General features: G+C 50.5%; 1 protein-coding gene across 1 annotated transcript; it reads right to left on the bottom strand.

The window, feature by feature from the left end:
* Window positions 1-1,746: 1,746 nt before the first annotated feature.
* Window positions 1,747-12,614, bottom strand: PEBP1 (phosphatidylethanolamine binding protein 1). Its single transcript, XM_051972881.1, has 4 exons — window positions 12,393-12,614; window positions 5,370-5,479; window positions 4,284-4,384; window positions 1,747-2,655 (listed from the first exon to the last, which is right to left on the bottom strand). The coding sequence occupies exons 1-4, from the start codon at window positions 12,525-12,527 to the stop codon at window positions 2,438-2,440; spliced, it is 564 nt and encodes a 187-aa protein (XP_051828841.1). The 5' UTR covers window positions 12,528-12,614; the 3' UTR covers window positions 1,747-2,437.
* Window positions 12,615-14,740: the final 2,126 nt, after the last annotated feature.

Here is a 14,740-nt window from a genome sequence, read left to right as displayed (position 1 = left end):
GGGATCATGCTGTGTCGGGGGGGGGGGGGCGGTGTCGTGCTGTGCCAGGGGATACCATACTGTGCCGGGGGGCGGGCAGAGGAAGCAGGAGCTCAGAACGTTGCCGGCCCTTGAAGCTCCCGCTCCCTAACGGCGTCCCCGCCCGTGCTTGGCCAGTGACCGACAGGACCCCGCCGACCGGCCCGGGCTGCTTGGGCCCTGCTGAGAGGAAGGCCCGGCCCCGGCGCCCCCCCTCCCGCCCATTGTAGCCGGACGGGGCTCGGTCCAGTGTCCCCGCAGGTCAGCCCCTGAGCGGCTAAGAGCAGGCGTCACGGCCGAGGCGGAATCACAGCGAACTTTATTTCCTTCAAACTCTTGTTGTCCAGGGCTCAGAGGGGCCCCCGGAGCCTCGGTCAGGGACGGGCACTGAGGAGCGGCCCGCTCTGGGCCTGTGGCCCCGTCCGGAAGCTGACAGAACTCGGTGTGAGGTCTGCAGGACCGGGGCCCTCGCTGACAGGCCCCGCAGTGAGCAGGTGCGGGTCCCACTCCTGCCGGTCCCGGCCCCTCGGGCCCCCCTCTCTGGGCCCCAGAGCAGAGCTGGAGATCCAAGCTCCCGGGGCCCTCTGGCCTCTTGGGGACCGAAGCCTTAAATGAATGAAGAGGCCCTGGAAGAGAACCTGGGAGGGAGTCGTGTGATGCACATTTATTAAGCTCCTACTGAATGTCAGACTGCAGTCGGGCCTGAGCGGGGCGCCTGGGAAGGATCTCAGGCCGCTGCGCTGGGAGCACCTCTGGGAAAGGGGAGCACTAATCCCGGGTCAGAACCCCGGGGGGGGGGGGGCGGCACCTGGCTGAGGGTTTACACCCGGTGACCCCCCGCAGAGCCTTCTTACACAAACCAAGGAAACGCAACCAGACTTCCGCCGTTGTTTGGGGCTGGTTTGCTACAAGGCAAATTAAAGGTTTCCTTCTGACTCCCGGCCCCCCCCCAGACCCCCCAGTTCTGTTCAGGATTAGCAGAGGCCGTAATGAAGCAACCTGAGCAGCCCGGCCTGCGGCAGCATGTGTGGGCACAGGGTGCCCGGGGCTTCCGGGCCTGCAGGAACCGAGCCCTCCGAGGGCGACGCCCTCGGGATGTCCCACGGGTTTGGGCAGCTCCTCCATCCTGCCAGAGCAGGGAAGCTCCTCCAGGAGGGAGCCTGGCAGTGCCTGTGTGCAGCAGTCCCTCAGTAAGCGCAGGCCAAGGGAAGGACGGCCTCAGGTCCAAGGGCTTGGGCTGGGATGCCAGCTCTGCAACAGCAACCAGTGTGACCTTGGGCCCCAGCCTCAACTGGGAAGAGGTGGGACGCTGACCTTGACCTCGGAATTGAAGACGCTCAGGGGGAGGGGACTAGATCTCCCCCTCCTTTTGTAGAGGATGTGAGGGCCCAATATCCCACAAGCAGAGCTCAGGGCCAGGAGATGGGGTGAGCCCTTCCAACCAGAGTGCCCCCCTTGGCCAGGAGCCCCGCTTCATCCAGACCCCCTCCCACAGACCCCCCCCCAACCAAACCCCCCCCTCAGTCAGGAGCCCCTCCCCTGTGGCCTTCTAACCCAACCCCATGTGGACAGGGAGACGAGTGACTAGTCCAGATTCACACAAGGCCCTGGATGCTGCCCCTGAGGCGGCCCCTTTCTGGCTTCCTGTAAAGAATCGTGAGAACCCCCCACCCCAGGCCCATGAGACCCCGGCACCAGCTGCAGCATCACTAAGAACCAGGAGCCAGGTTATTCTAGTCCATTTTTTTTATTCAACAATAAGCAAACAGCAGAATTAAACAAATGTTGGTAAGTCAACTCCTTACAACCACAAAGATCAGCAGATTCAACACCAAAATGTGAGCACAACAAACAACTCGAACCCAAAACGTGGACACGGTGGCCACGAGCGCCCAACTGGGGGGATGTGGAGGGGAGGGGAGTTCAGCAATGCCCCCCACCTTCCAGCTACAAATGAGACCCCCAAACAGCTTCCCAGGAAATAAGAGGTCAAAGGTGGGTTTAAATCGGCTTCAATTCTTTTTAAATGACATGCTGGCCAAGAACCCCTTGATCTGCTTCTTTTGGAAGAGAAAACTTCCCATGAAAAAGGATCTTGGACCTTCCAGATTCCAGTTCTGTCCATTAACATACCAGAAGAAAAGAATGGGGCAACAGGAACAGGAAGCACAGGCAGAGGAAGCTAGGGGCTTCTTTCCAGATTATTTTTTTTTTCTCCCCCAGGATGCTACAAATCAAACCATGACTTTCACTAACATCGACTCCCTCCCCCTCCCATTTGCTAACACACTAAGCCAGCAAGTCCCCTCCCCCACTAGAAAGACCGTGCCAGTTGATGCCCAAACAAATGGCACCTATGGAAATAGGGGGGGGGCATCTGCTCCCATCGCCCGGGGAGGGGTCACCCCATGACAGGGCCCTACTTCCCGGCCAGCTGCTCGTACAGCCGGGGCACGTAATCATCCCATTCGGCCTGGTAGCACGAGCCGGCTATGGGGGGCCCCAGCTTGTACTTGTTCCGGAAGGCGGCCACCTTGAACTTGCCGCGGTGGTCCCCAGAACGGTTGGACAGGATCCGTTCATCGCACTTGAGTGGCCCACTCTGCTCATAAACCAGCCACACGTAGCGGTGAAGACCTGGGGAAAAGCAGAGGGCACAGTGGGCACGGCTGTCAGTGCCAAACCACGCCCCCGTGGGGCCCCGCCGACTCTTCTTCATTTCCCCCTCCAGGGTCCCTGCCAGGCTGTGCCCAGGGTGCTGGGCTGGCAGGTTTCTTAATGAGAGCACGCTGCCCGCTTGTGAGAATGGCCCTTCCCTGTGGGGAGACACGAACGGATCCCGGGAGATGCCCCCCTCCAGGTGCCCAGCTGTGCCAGGCGCGGCAGACTCGTGTCAGCGGTCACCCAGGAAGATGCCCTTCCTGATGCCGGCCGGGCAACCATCTGTTCCCCAGACAGGCTGGCTCCGTGGGGGAAAGCAGCCGCTGCTGCTGCCTGGCTCCCAGCCCCGCTTCATGCTCAGGGCCCCAGGTAATGACCGCGAACAAGGCTTCTTCACCCTGAGTATCCCGGGGTCCTTGGGGTCTGGGAGGCTGAGGGACAGGCCCCTTTTCAGAAATGTGTTTAAGTGAATAAAAACACCCTGGATTCCCAAGGCAGCTCCTTCACTTCACTAAAGAAGTCCTTTTAGTCTATCCCAGCTGGGGGGTTCCCTGAAATCCCTCCACAGCCGCCATGAGGGTTTGGGAGTAAAGGCTTCTTGGAGCCCAGCTTAAGCAAAGCAGGATGAAAACGCAAGTGCTTTACAAACAGCAACTGCTCCATCCTCGCCCTTCTCAAGCCTGGCCCAAAGTGCACCGTGCTAAACTTGGGCAGGGGTCTTGTAGCCCGCGGTCATCTTCAATACTGGGGGATCCCCAGACCCACCAAACACCCAGAGAGCACAAACCCTGCCCATGGGGCTCACTGCCTGAGCCCGGCCACAAACCCCAGGCACAGAGCCTGCCCGAGCTCTCAAGGGGGGAAGAGCCAGCCCTTCAGGGAGCTTCTGCAGGAGCCAAAATGCAGAGATCATGGCCAGGGAATAGCAAGAGCAAGAGCCTCCAGCTGCCCCCCAGGACCCCCAGCCTCGGCTCCATCCCTGCCTGCTTGAGTTGGGCGCCTGCTCCCATGCACTGACAAACCGAGGTGGTGCCAGAGTGGCCAGGCCAGGCCGAGGGGGGCTCAGAGCCGGGCCCTTGGAAGGAGCGGGGGACGGAGAGACAGCTGTCACCAAGGAGGATGCCTGATGCAGGAAGCCTGGGAAAAACCAGAGCTCCTTCAGCCAGAGGACGAGGAGTCAGTCCCACCTTGGGTGACTTGCCAGCTCCCCCAGACTCTGGGCTGGTTTCATCAGGTGTGAAAGAGGGGAAGGGCTGAACCTGCAGCCAGGCCTGGCCCTGGAGGCTCTGGGGGAGGAGGAGGGGGAACCCAAGCAGAGCTGCCTCTCCCCCCTCAGAACATCAGCTCCTCCCGGGCAGGTCTCCCTACTAGCACACAGGAAGGGGGCACAAAGGGGGCCCTTGGGACAGGCCAGCTTGAGACCCCAACTCCCCCGTGAGCCCCAATCTCTCCTTAGTACCAGGCCACGGGAGCACAGGGGGGAGGGGGGCTCCGACTCTCAGCAGCTGCATCCGTGGCTTCCTTGCACCCACTCTGACACACTGCACTCGGAGGGCCCCCAGCTCCTCCTCCAGGTGGCGCACTCAGCTTGGCCCCGGGCTCACCTGTTCCCTTGGGTGGGCCGGAGCCCACGTAATCCGAGAGGACGGTCCCGCTGCTGATGTCGCTGCCTTTCATGTTGACCACCAGGAAATGGTGCCATTCCCTGCAGGGGGAAAGAGGGGTCAGAACCCCAGGATTCTCCAGGCCACGCCCACCCTGCAGCAGACTCTCTGGCCCAGGAAAGGCCCCCCAGCAGCCCAGGCAGGAGCCACCAGGCCAGAGGAGGGGGCCCGACTCCCAGGGCCGGCACTGCAGCTTTCCGCTGGGGGCCTCTCTGGGTCACAGGAGCCTCGAGCTGGAAGGGCTGCAGGGGGACACCTGCTCTCCCGTCTCCATGGCCACCAGGCCCAGCCATACTTTGCCAAGGGCTTCCAGGCGACCTTCCGAGACTAGGTCCCCTTCCCCCGCCCAGTCCCCAGGGACTTTGTCCAAGGCCAGTCAGGGCCCGTCTGCCCATGGGCAAAAGGTGGGTGGGGTGCCCGGATCAGAGGGCGGAGGGCAAGCTGGTGACCTCTCCCTCAGCAGGTAACCACGGGCATTGCGGGAGGCGGGCACGTGGCTCATGGCAGGCCAGACGAGGGGAGAGGGGAGCAGAAGGAAACAGGCCAGCCCGCACTTCTAATGTTACCCAGTGACTATCCTGTTTGTCAGAAAAGCCAACTGAGCATCAGGGAGGCGCTTTTGTGGGAAAAAACACAAAAATTCAGCGGGTAACAGGGGCCAGCTTTAGCCCAGTGATCCTGTGCATCCCATGCCAGCCGATCCTCCACTTCCTCATCTGTGACATGGGCACAACAGCCTTTCCAAGAGTTCCAACTCAGGGAGAAAGCCCAAGTTCTGGATCCCCAACCCCATTTGGCAGCTGAAGAGAGCCTAGGTGATCTGCCAGGGCGGGGTCACCCCATCGGAGGCTGTCGGCATCTGCACCCAGGCTGCCAGAACAGGCCCCGCTCCCACTAAAGTGCCGCCACCATCTTGTTTCTGAGGACCGGTCCGAAGGGGTCCGGGGGCCATTCCAAGGACAGCAGTGTCTCCCAAGGCTCCGGCGCTCCTGACTAGCACCTATGCCCCACCCCTTCCCGACTCACCGGAACTTGGGGTCCTTCCTGCTGGGGGCATCTGGGTCGGTGAGGACCAGGGTGTAGAGCTTCGAGGGGTCACAGCCCTGCCAATCGATGCTGATGGGGCGGCCCTTCACCTGCAGGGAGACAGCGGGGAAGTGTTGTGAGGTAGCTGGGGGAAGGGAGAATCCCCTGAGCTCTCCGGCAATGCTGTGGGATCCCACATGATGATGCCCCACCAAGAACCAGGAAAGTGGGGGTGTCCCGGCTGCTGTCACAGCCCCCAGAGCTGCCCCGAGCACGCAGAGAAGCTGGCCTTTCCTCGCTCTGAGGAAAAGAGCAGGGGCTGGGCTGTTTCAGTGACCTTTGCAAACCTAGCACCTGTAAGGTGCTTAACAAATGCCTGCTGACAGCAGCTCACATTTCTAGGACATTTAAAGTGGAAAAGGGCACTCCATGTAGGGGAATAGCAGTTTTTAAGTCATTTTACAAAAAAGGAAACTGAGGCACCAAGAAATTACCCAGGATCCTGGGGCTCAAAAACGCCACTGTCTAGACTCCAACCATGGACCCCTAAGAGCACATTCTGGACTAGGGGTCCATCCTAAAGTTCTTGGATGCCAGAAAATGGGGCAGTTGGAAGAGAGGCCCCTGAAGTCCTCCCACTACAGCTCCAGGAGCCTCTGGAATGAGAATAAGTGGCTCCTTGCACAGCACTTTATAGTTTATTATGTATCTGACCCCATAAGGCTTGGAGAAAAGAAACGGGATCTGGCCCAGCTTCCACCCCCATCTCCATCCTTAAGATTGGGCAGCTGTAAGAGCACAATGGCAGGAGGTGCCATGTTCAAATTCTGTCTGTGACTCTTACCACTGCTATGACCTTGGGCAAATCACTTACCCTGCCTGCCTCAGTTTCCTCACTGGTAAAACAGGGATAAAAATAGCCCCTTCCTCCTAAGGTGGTTGTGAGAATCACATGAAAAATACGTGTAATAGGTCTGACAAACCTACAGCACTGTATAAATACCAGCTACCAGGACTCACAATTTACCAATTAAGTGGGAGGCTGGACTGAGGGGCAGGCCCGTGTTTTGTGACCCACGATCCCTTAGCCTGGGCCAGACCTCCAGGACTGGGTCCTCCCCACTCTCCTGGCCCTGCTCCAATGCACTCCCCTCCTCTCACTCCTTGATGCAGTAGAAGAGAGAGCACTGCCGCAGCACAGGTCCCAGGGACCTCGTCCCGAGCGCCATCCACCCAAGGACTCATTTCATGGTTCAGAAGCAGCCTCCTGATGGAGAGGGGACGGCAGCGAGTCCCGCCTTCCAGCCCTTGGAGCTGCTGCCAAACCCAGCCGAGAAAGGGCAGGAAAGGTCGTGAATTTATGCTTTCTCCCCTTCTCAGCAGGAGAGGGAAGAGGGAAAGTAGCAAAACGGGTCCAAGCTGTTTCACAGAATATTTATGAGAACTGCTACCAAGAGATGTCCCAACCAGGGACAAGAAGTAGGTGGGAATCTGGTGCCCTGTCTCCTGGGCAGACCTGGCGCAAAGCCCTTCTTTCTATCAGCCCAAGTTTCCTCCTGTGTAAAGTGAGGATCTCCAAGGGGCCAAAGATTCTGAGCCAACGCTCCCTCCAGCCTCTGTTCCCTTACTCGGTGACAAACCACCAGGAGCAGGGAATTCAAAAGCATAAACTCTGCTTTTTAAAAGGACACATATGGACCTATGTGTATCTTCCTATATCCACCTATCTATGTACTTACAGACACACTCACACACATTTCAAACTGGGGTCAAGCCCTTCCAGGGAACAGAGAACTGGTGAGAAAAGTCAGTCACTCAATAACCATTCTTCAGCTCCCCCAGGGGCTGGCACTATGCTAAGTCCTGGTGCCTCTGGCTCTGTCCTTGACCCCAACAAAGGAAGCAATCAACAAGCATTTATCACAGGCACTGACAACATGTCAATCAATAGTTATGAAGCCCCTCCTTCGTGCTAGGCCCCATGCTAAGCACCGGGTGGGCAAATACAAGATTTCCTGCCAGCAAGGAGCTCACGATCTAATGGAGGAAGCAATATATAAACAAAACTATGTACACACACACACACACACACACACACACACACACACACACACACACACACAATGGAAATAACCAGGGGAGGAAGGGAAGAGAATTAGGAACTGGGAGGACTTCCAGGCCTTTGGAGCATCAAGATGGTGGAGTCGACATTTCCTCAGATTCCTATTTCAATCCTCTAAAAGAGAAGCCAGAACAACTTCAGCTGTCTCAATGATTCAGGACACCCACAATCCAAAAGGTTTGGGAAAACCCCCACCAATGCACGCCCACTCAGCACCCCTTTCCCAGCTCCCCACAGGCAACTGCAGACCAAGGATTCCTGCACGGGGGCTCATCCCCAAAGCAGCATCGCTGCAAAGCTCTGAGCTGCCGATGCCAGTGCCAGGGTGCCCAAGGCCACAGTGCCAGCAAAATAACTCTGAACTAAACGGAGGAAGAGGGAGCCAAGGCCGCGAGTCACAGGCCAAGCCTGAGGAAAGAGTGCCAGGGGCCACTTCTGACGGCCTCAAAATCACTCGTGGCAAAGACCCAGGCCAGTGAACCAGAGAGGAGCAGGTTTCAATGCTTTAAGAGCCAGCCCTCAGAAAACACCATTCAATGGGACAGAATTAGAAATGGGGGAGAGGGGAGAGACTGAAAATACCAAAGAACTCGGGAAAAGAAAATTCAAAGACCTAGTAGACCATAAGCAGATAAATCAGTAAGGAAAACCTTGACAACAGAAGGAAATATGGTCTCCAGATCAAGTAAAAGAATTCAAGCACATGAATAAATAAGTGAGGCAAAGGAAAATGATCCAATGAAGCAGAGATTCTGTGGTATAGGAAAAAAACATGGAGTGGTTCAAAAGAGAAATAGGAATTACAAGAGAATTGATGTCCTGCACAGCATAAAGAAAGTGCAGAATACAAAAAAGTGGAATCTGCAAAGTCAAACCTCACAAAATTAACAGGAGAGAAAAACCAATAGGTTGGAAATGGAAATAAAAAAGTGAAGGACAACCTAAAACAAGAAAAAAAAAAAAAAAAGCCAGGAACATTAACAGAAAATACACTAGCTACACAAGCAGAGTATGATCTCAAAGACAGGACATGTCTCCCAGAAGGACCAAAAATCTTCACACTATAACACAAGAAATAACACAGCAGAACTGCCCAGCATTTCTGAACTGCCAAGACTACAAACTTCAAGACAAATAGTGGTTAAATTTAACAATTCAACTAAGAAAAATTAAGATATGATCAGAAGACTGACCTTCAAATAAAAAAGGAGATTTGAATAACATAACACTATTTGTACCCATCAAAAAAACCCATAGGAGGGAATGGAATAATGTGTTCCCAATAGCAAAAGATCAGGATGCAACCAACTCAGGATGATCCATCTACAAATTTTAGCTTAACCACAATGTTTTTTAAAATGGATGTCAATAATGGGATATCTAAAACTTTTTTTTTTTAAGAAATGAAGAGTAAACTTTGAGATGATTTATTTCTCAATCACCTCAAATGACAAAAATGCAAGAATGAGTAGTCACTCATGCCAAGGACACCAAGAGTCAACAGAAAGATCAGTAAGAAACTTCTCGATGTCCACAAGGAAATGAATCACTATTGATTAGCAAAATGCAAATTAAGATAACCCTGAGGTACCACTTCATACCTCTCAGACTAGCTAAAATGACAGGAAAAAATAATGATAAATGATGGAGGAGAGGTGGGAAAACTGGAACACTAATACATTGTTGGTGGAGTTGTGAAATGATCCAATCATTCCGGAGAGCAATTTGGATCCATGCCTAAAGAGCTATCAAATTGTACATATCCAGTATCTCAGAGAGATCATAAAAGAGGGAAAGGACCCCCATGAGCAAAAATGTTTGTGACAGCCCTTTTTGTAGTGACAAGGAACTGGAAACTGAGTGAAACTGCATCAGCTTGGGAACAGCTGAATAAGTTATGGAATATTATTGTTCTGTAAGAAACGACCAGAAGGATGATTTCAGAGAGACCTGGAGAGACTTACATGAACTGATGTTAAGTGAGATGAGCAGAATCAAGAAAACATTACATAGCAACAAGAAGATTATGTAATGATCAACTCTGATGGACTTAGCCAGATGATTCAAGGCAATTTCAATAGACTTGTGATGGAAAAAACCATCTGCATCCAGAGAGAAGACTGAACTGAATGTGGACCAAAGCTTAGTGTTTTCACCTCTTTTGTTGTTTGCTTGCATTTTTTCTTCCTTTTGGATTTTTTTCCTTTTGAGCTGATTTTTCTTGAGAAGAATGAGAAAATAGAAATATTTTTGGAAGAATTACACATGTTTAACTTATAGTGGATTGTTTACTTTCTAGGGGAGAGGGAAGGGAGCAAGAGAGAGAGAAAAATTTGGAACACAAGGTTTTTCAAGGGTGAATGTTGAAAATTATCTTTACATATATTTGGAAAAATAAAAAAGTATAATAAAAATATTAAAAATAAAATAAAAATAATAGGGTGAGAAGAATTAAATAAACAGAGAAAAGTAGGAGAGAAAAAGGAAGCAAAACTTCAAAGGGAAAAGGGGGTCAGGATTAGAAGTGAGTCAGTAGAAACAAGGCCATCTTAAAAAAAAAAAAAAGATTTAAGTAAAGTAACTCAAGGAAGATAATACTGTTTTTACAAGGGGATAGTATTTTTAAATAGCAAATGAGGAGAAAACATCATAACTTGTGGGAAAAGCAATATTAGAGAAAAATTAGAAAAATAAACCAGTCATAACTTTAAATGTGAAGGGATTAAACAATCCAATAAAATGAGATGGATAATGGATAAGAAATTGGATGAATAAGAATGGATAATGGATAAGAAATGGATAAGAAAACAAAACCCTACAATCTGTTGCTTAAAAGAAACACACATATACAATAAAACGGGATGGAAAAAAATTCACTATGCAAGTGAATACAAAAAAAGCAAGAGTTGCCATCATGTTATCTGATAAAGCAAAAACATTCAAAAAATAACTAGTGACAAACAAGGAACCATAGATAACAAACCAATGTCAATAATAAAAAATTATCCAAATGTCTTGTATTCAAATTCATAAAGGAAACATCAGAGCTACAAAAAGACACAGATAGTGACAGAATAGTGACTGGACACTTTACTATCCCTCTCAGCTCTGGATTCTGGATAAGTCTAACAGAAAGATTTTAAGAGATCAGGAGAAAATAAAGAGAGGGAATATGGGAACTAAACAAATTCCTGTCTAAAACTAGAATTAAGACTTTTTAAGATGGCTCAGTTCCCACTGGTTCTCTTCACCAAACCTTGACCTCATCTAATTTATTACCACTTTTCCCTCCGGGCTTCCTTTTTCTCTCCAGCTTTTATCTGGTTACATAATTCTTCTCCCTTTTTTTCTTTTGGCCATAAATAGATTCCTCCTTCCTCTCCTCCCCTTCAACTAGATCTGTTCATGAATTTTAAGATTTTTCACTAAAGGATGAAAAGGATCTTGTCAAAAAGGATTTCTCATTCTCTTCATTATCTTTTTTTTTTTGTCTTTTCTATTTTTTTTCTTTTTCTGTCTATTCTATGCCTTCATTCTCTGATTCATGATCTCTATAATCATTTGGTCTCTTTTTTCTCATACAATCAGTTTTAATTCTTATTGTCTAAATAGGATAGCAGAAATACATGTTTCTTAGCACTACATGGAATAAATAAAAATAAGTGGTTTAGGAAGCACAAACAAAAGACAGTCTCAAATGGAGACTTTCCAATGAAATTCTAAATAAGGAATAGGTCAAAGAACAAATTTAGAGAAACAATAACTACACAAAAGAAAATGATAAAAATTTCTAAAGTGCAGCAAAGGGGGGAAGGAGGAAGGGAGAGAATGTCTTTATAAAAACACATCAACACAATAGAAAAGGACTGGCTGTCACTATCCAGAAATGGAGATATTTTTATTTTATGCAATGAGTCCCTGGAAAGGGGAGGAATATTTGATATATTAAGGTGATGTAAGAAACAGAAGGTATTAATTCCAATAGGGTTGTGATGGAATGAGTCACCTGGATCCAGGAAGAGGGCTGTAGGGAATGTATGTGGATCACAACATAGTATTTTCACCTTTTTGTGGTTGCTTGCTTTTTTCCTTTTTTTTTTTTTTGCACTTTTTGATCTGACCTTTCCTGTGCAGCACAAGAAATATGGAAATATGTATAGAAGAACTGCACGTGTTTAACCTATATTACATTACTTGCTATCTAGGGGAAAGGAAAGAAGGGAGAAAATTTAAAACACAAGATTTTGCAAGAGGGAATGTTAAAATTTTTCTTTGCATGTATTTCGAAAACCTACTACTTAAAAAGAAATAGAAAGCACCAATTAAAAGTTGTTTCTTTTTTTCTTTCTTTTTTTTTTTTTAAAGGGGAAAGGTTTCTTGTAGAAGGGGGGAGGGGTTCTTCTGAGACCTGAAGGCAGTCAGGAAAGCCTGGAGGGAGAGAGAAAAGAGTGGCAGACATGGGGGACATGCCTGGAGTGAAGAGAAGCGGGGGGTCCTGCAGGAACAACCCGGAGGCCTGTGTCACAAAAGGGGAATAGGTGGGAGAGGGCCTCCCTAGCCTCAGTTTCCCCGTCTGCAAGAGGAGACGGGGGAGGGGCAGCTCTAGATCTAAGATTCCCTGTCTGTAAGGGAGTGGCCAGAGCGCAGCCTGTTTCCCCATCTGTAAAACGAGGATAACGGGGGCAGTTTTAGAACTAGGCCCCTCGGCCTCCCTGGTCTCAGTTTCCCCGTCTGGAAAAGGAGGGGCGGGCCGCCCTCGCCGGACCTGGGCCCTGCAGACTCTGCAGCACGAAAAGCTCCGCTCTCGGGCCGGCACGCACGAAGGCGCGGCCACCGGCCCTCCGGCGCCCCCCCAACCCCCACGCCTCCTCAGGCGCAGGGTGGCTAGCTAGGCCAGGTACCTGAGTGGGCGTCAGCACTTGGCCCAGCTCCTTGATCTCGCTGTCCGAATACTTGACGGTGAGCGGGTGCTGCGGCTTCTCGTCCACCTCCCGCAGGGCCAAGGGCCCGTTCCATTGGCTCAGGTCCACCGGCATGGTGCACAAGAGGTGGCGGCGACGGCCGAAGGGGCTCCAACAGTCAACGACACGAGCAACGGAGCACGAATGCGTCCAGAGGTACAGGGTCCCGAGCCAAAGCACGCGCTGGGTCACGCCCCCCATCCCAAGGTGGCCAATCAGGAGCCGGTACCCTCACCTTGCTGCAATATGATTGGACTAGAACCAGCCGTTCCCGGAGAACGCAAGGTCGAGCACGAGCTGGGCCACACCGTTACTTCGAGGTGCCCAATCAGAAGCCAGTCTCGCGCGCCATTCTGCTCTCTGATTGGGCTAGAACCATAGCGAGAAGCCAGCCTCGGACTCAAGACGGATCGCACGCTGGATCACGCCTCCATACTTAGTCGTCCAATAAAAATCGAGCACCCTTGCCTTTCTGCCCTCTGATTGGTCTATCCCAAATTAACCCGAGGCAGGTTTCTCCCTCTTTCCTTTCCTCCTCTTCTCCCTCTCCCGCACTGGTCCTGTCCTTCCTGCAATGCAGCAAAGGCCGAAGTCTGAAAGTGGGCAGCGCCTGGCAAGATTTCAAATTAAATGGCCGTCTCAAAACTGTTTGCTTTGCACCTCCGTTTGCACACCTGCCGCAGACATTTGCCGCCCCGGGCTACGCCCTGGTACCGACCCGCCCTTTGCATCTGATTTTTGCTGTTGCATTCAACAACCCCCTTCTCCCGGCCCCAGAAAATCCTTCCGCTGCCGTCTTCAGCGCGCTGCCCAGAGCGGAGCACACCCCCCCCTGCTCCCCAAACTTCCCCCCCGGAAAAGGCAGCCTTTCTGCCTGATGCTCAAAGCCCTCTACAATTTGGCACCTTCCCTACTTCGGGTGGTTTTTTCTTTTAATTATGAATTACTGCCATGAACAAAAAGCCATTGGTATTTGTTACAGTCGATAAATTGATTTGTTTTACTATAAAGGTTGTCCCAAAAATGGAAGGAAGGGATCACGTATTGGAAAAAGTATTGAAATTGATGCAAATGACTTGGGTTGAAATCCCAGCTTTGCCCCCTTACTTTCTGGGTGATCGGAGACAAATCAATACATTCTACTGAGCCTCAGTTCCCTTATCTGTCAAATTAGGGAGCCGGAGTTCTGCCAGTTAAGAATCTATAATCTATTTCGGTATCTCATCCCCCTATTGGGCTACAAGTTTCCAGGGGTCAGGGACCTGCTGTTGCTTCTCTGCCAAAAGTAGATAATAATTAAATGTTGGTTTTATTTTTATTTTTTTTAATGCACTTTTTGGGGGAAAAAAAAAAAAAGTCCTCTGGTGCTTCAGAGCCCTGACTTGGCAGGCATCTGTTGGCTAACATGCCGGGTGAGTAGGGGGGAACGAGGGGTCACAAAAGAGGGGAGCTTCTCTGCAGGTGGGGATGGAGAGAGAGAGCAGGTGAATCCAGCCTGTCCTCTGAGACATAGATCTGTGATTAGCTCCACCCCCTGCCAGGGAGACTTTGTTCTAGCTCAAAGGCACCCGATCCTGGTGGAGGCTTTGCCAAGAAAAGCAGCAATTAACAAAGGTCAAGGGATATTGTAAAGTTCAAAAGAGATAATGGATATAAACCAACCTCAAAGGCTAATAAATGCCAACTATCATTAATATTATTATCATTATTAATTAGCTAGGTTATCCAGTCTGGTGGTGACTTCTATTTCTGAGCCATCTGCTACACTCCTGGGGAGCTCAAGTAATGTTTATAGAGCGATAAAGATGCATGCAAGTAAATATAGCAACGAGATCCAACGGAGGGAAAACATATGCTTATGTACTTTAAGGTTAGTCTACATTATTAGCACTTTGTTAAGTCCAAATGATTAAAAAAAAAAATCAATCCTTCATTTGTTGCCATTGCCCATTTCTGAGAGATGCACACACACTGAAAATTTAATAACCAGCTCTCCCAAACTAGTTAGAATTGACTCCCCTTTCTGAAAGAGACTTTTGGGAAGCAGAGAGATCCATAGAAGCTGGAATTTGGTGAGTCATCATAAACAATCATTTAACCTGCAGGTTTTTGTATCCCTTTGAGTTTTGCAGAGCACTTTACATCTTGTTTGAGCCTCATAACAACCCTCTGAGATAGATACTCATTATCCCCCATCTAAAGATGGGAAAACAGAGGCAGGAAAGGCAGGAGTGAGTCGTCCAAGGATTTTTACTTCTTTACATCCTGTCCTGCACAGTTCCTCATTT

This window comes from Antechinus flavipes, chromosome 1 (genome assembly GCF_016432865.1).
Source record: "Antechinus flavipes isolate AdamAnt ecotype Samford, QLD, Australia chromosome 1, AdamAnt_v2, whole genome shotgun sequence".
NCBI classification, from domain to species: Eukaryota; Metazoa; Chordata; class Mammalia; order Dasyuromorphia; family Dasyuridae; genus Antechinus; species Antechinus flavipes.
The sequence above is the reverse complement of the archived record's forward strand: the minus strand, read 5'-3'. Positions and strand labels throughout refer to the sequence as shown.

Bases quoted from the DNA above. Each gene is read 5' to 3' on its own strand.
- PEBP1 (XM_051972881.1), bottom strand. From the start codon at position 12,527: ATGCCGGTGGACCTGAGCCAATGGAACGGGCCCTTGGCCCTGCGGGAG. The intron at 5,480-12,392 runs GTACCTGGCCTA...GTCTCCCTGCAG, and splicing joins AAGTGCTGACGCCCACTCAG to GTGAAGGGCCGCCCCATCAG. The intron at 2,656-4,283 runs GTGAGCCCGGGG...GCTTTTCCCCAG, and splicing joins CGGCCCACCCAAGGGAACAG to GTCTTCACCGCTACGTGTGG.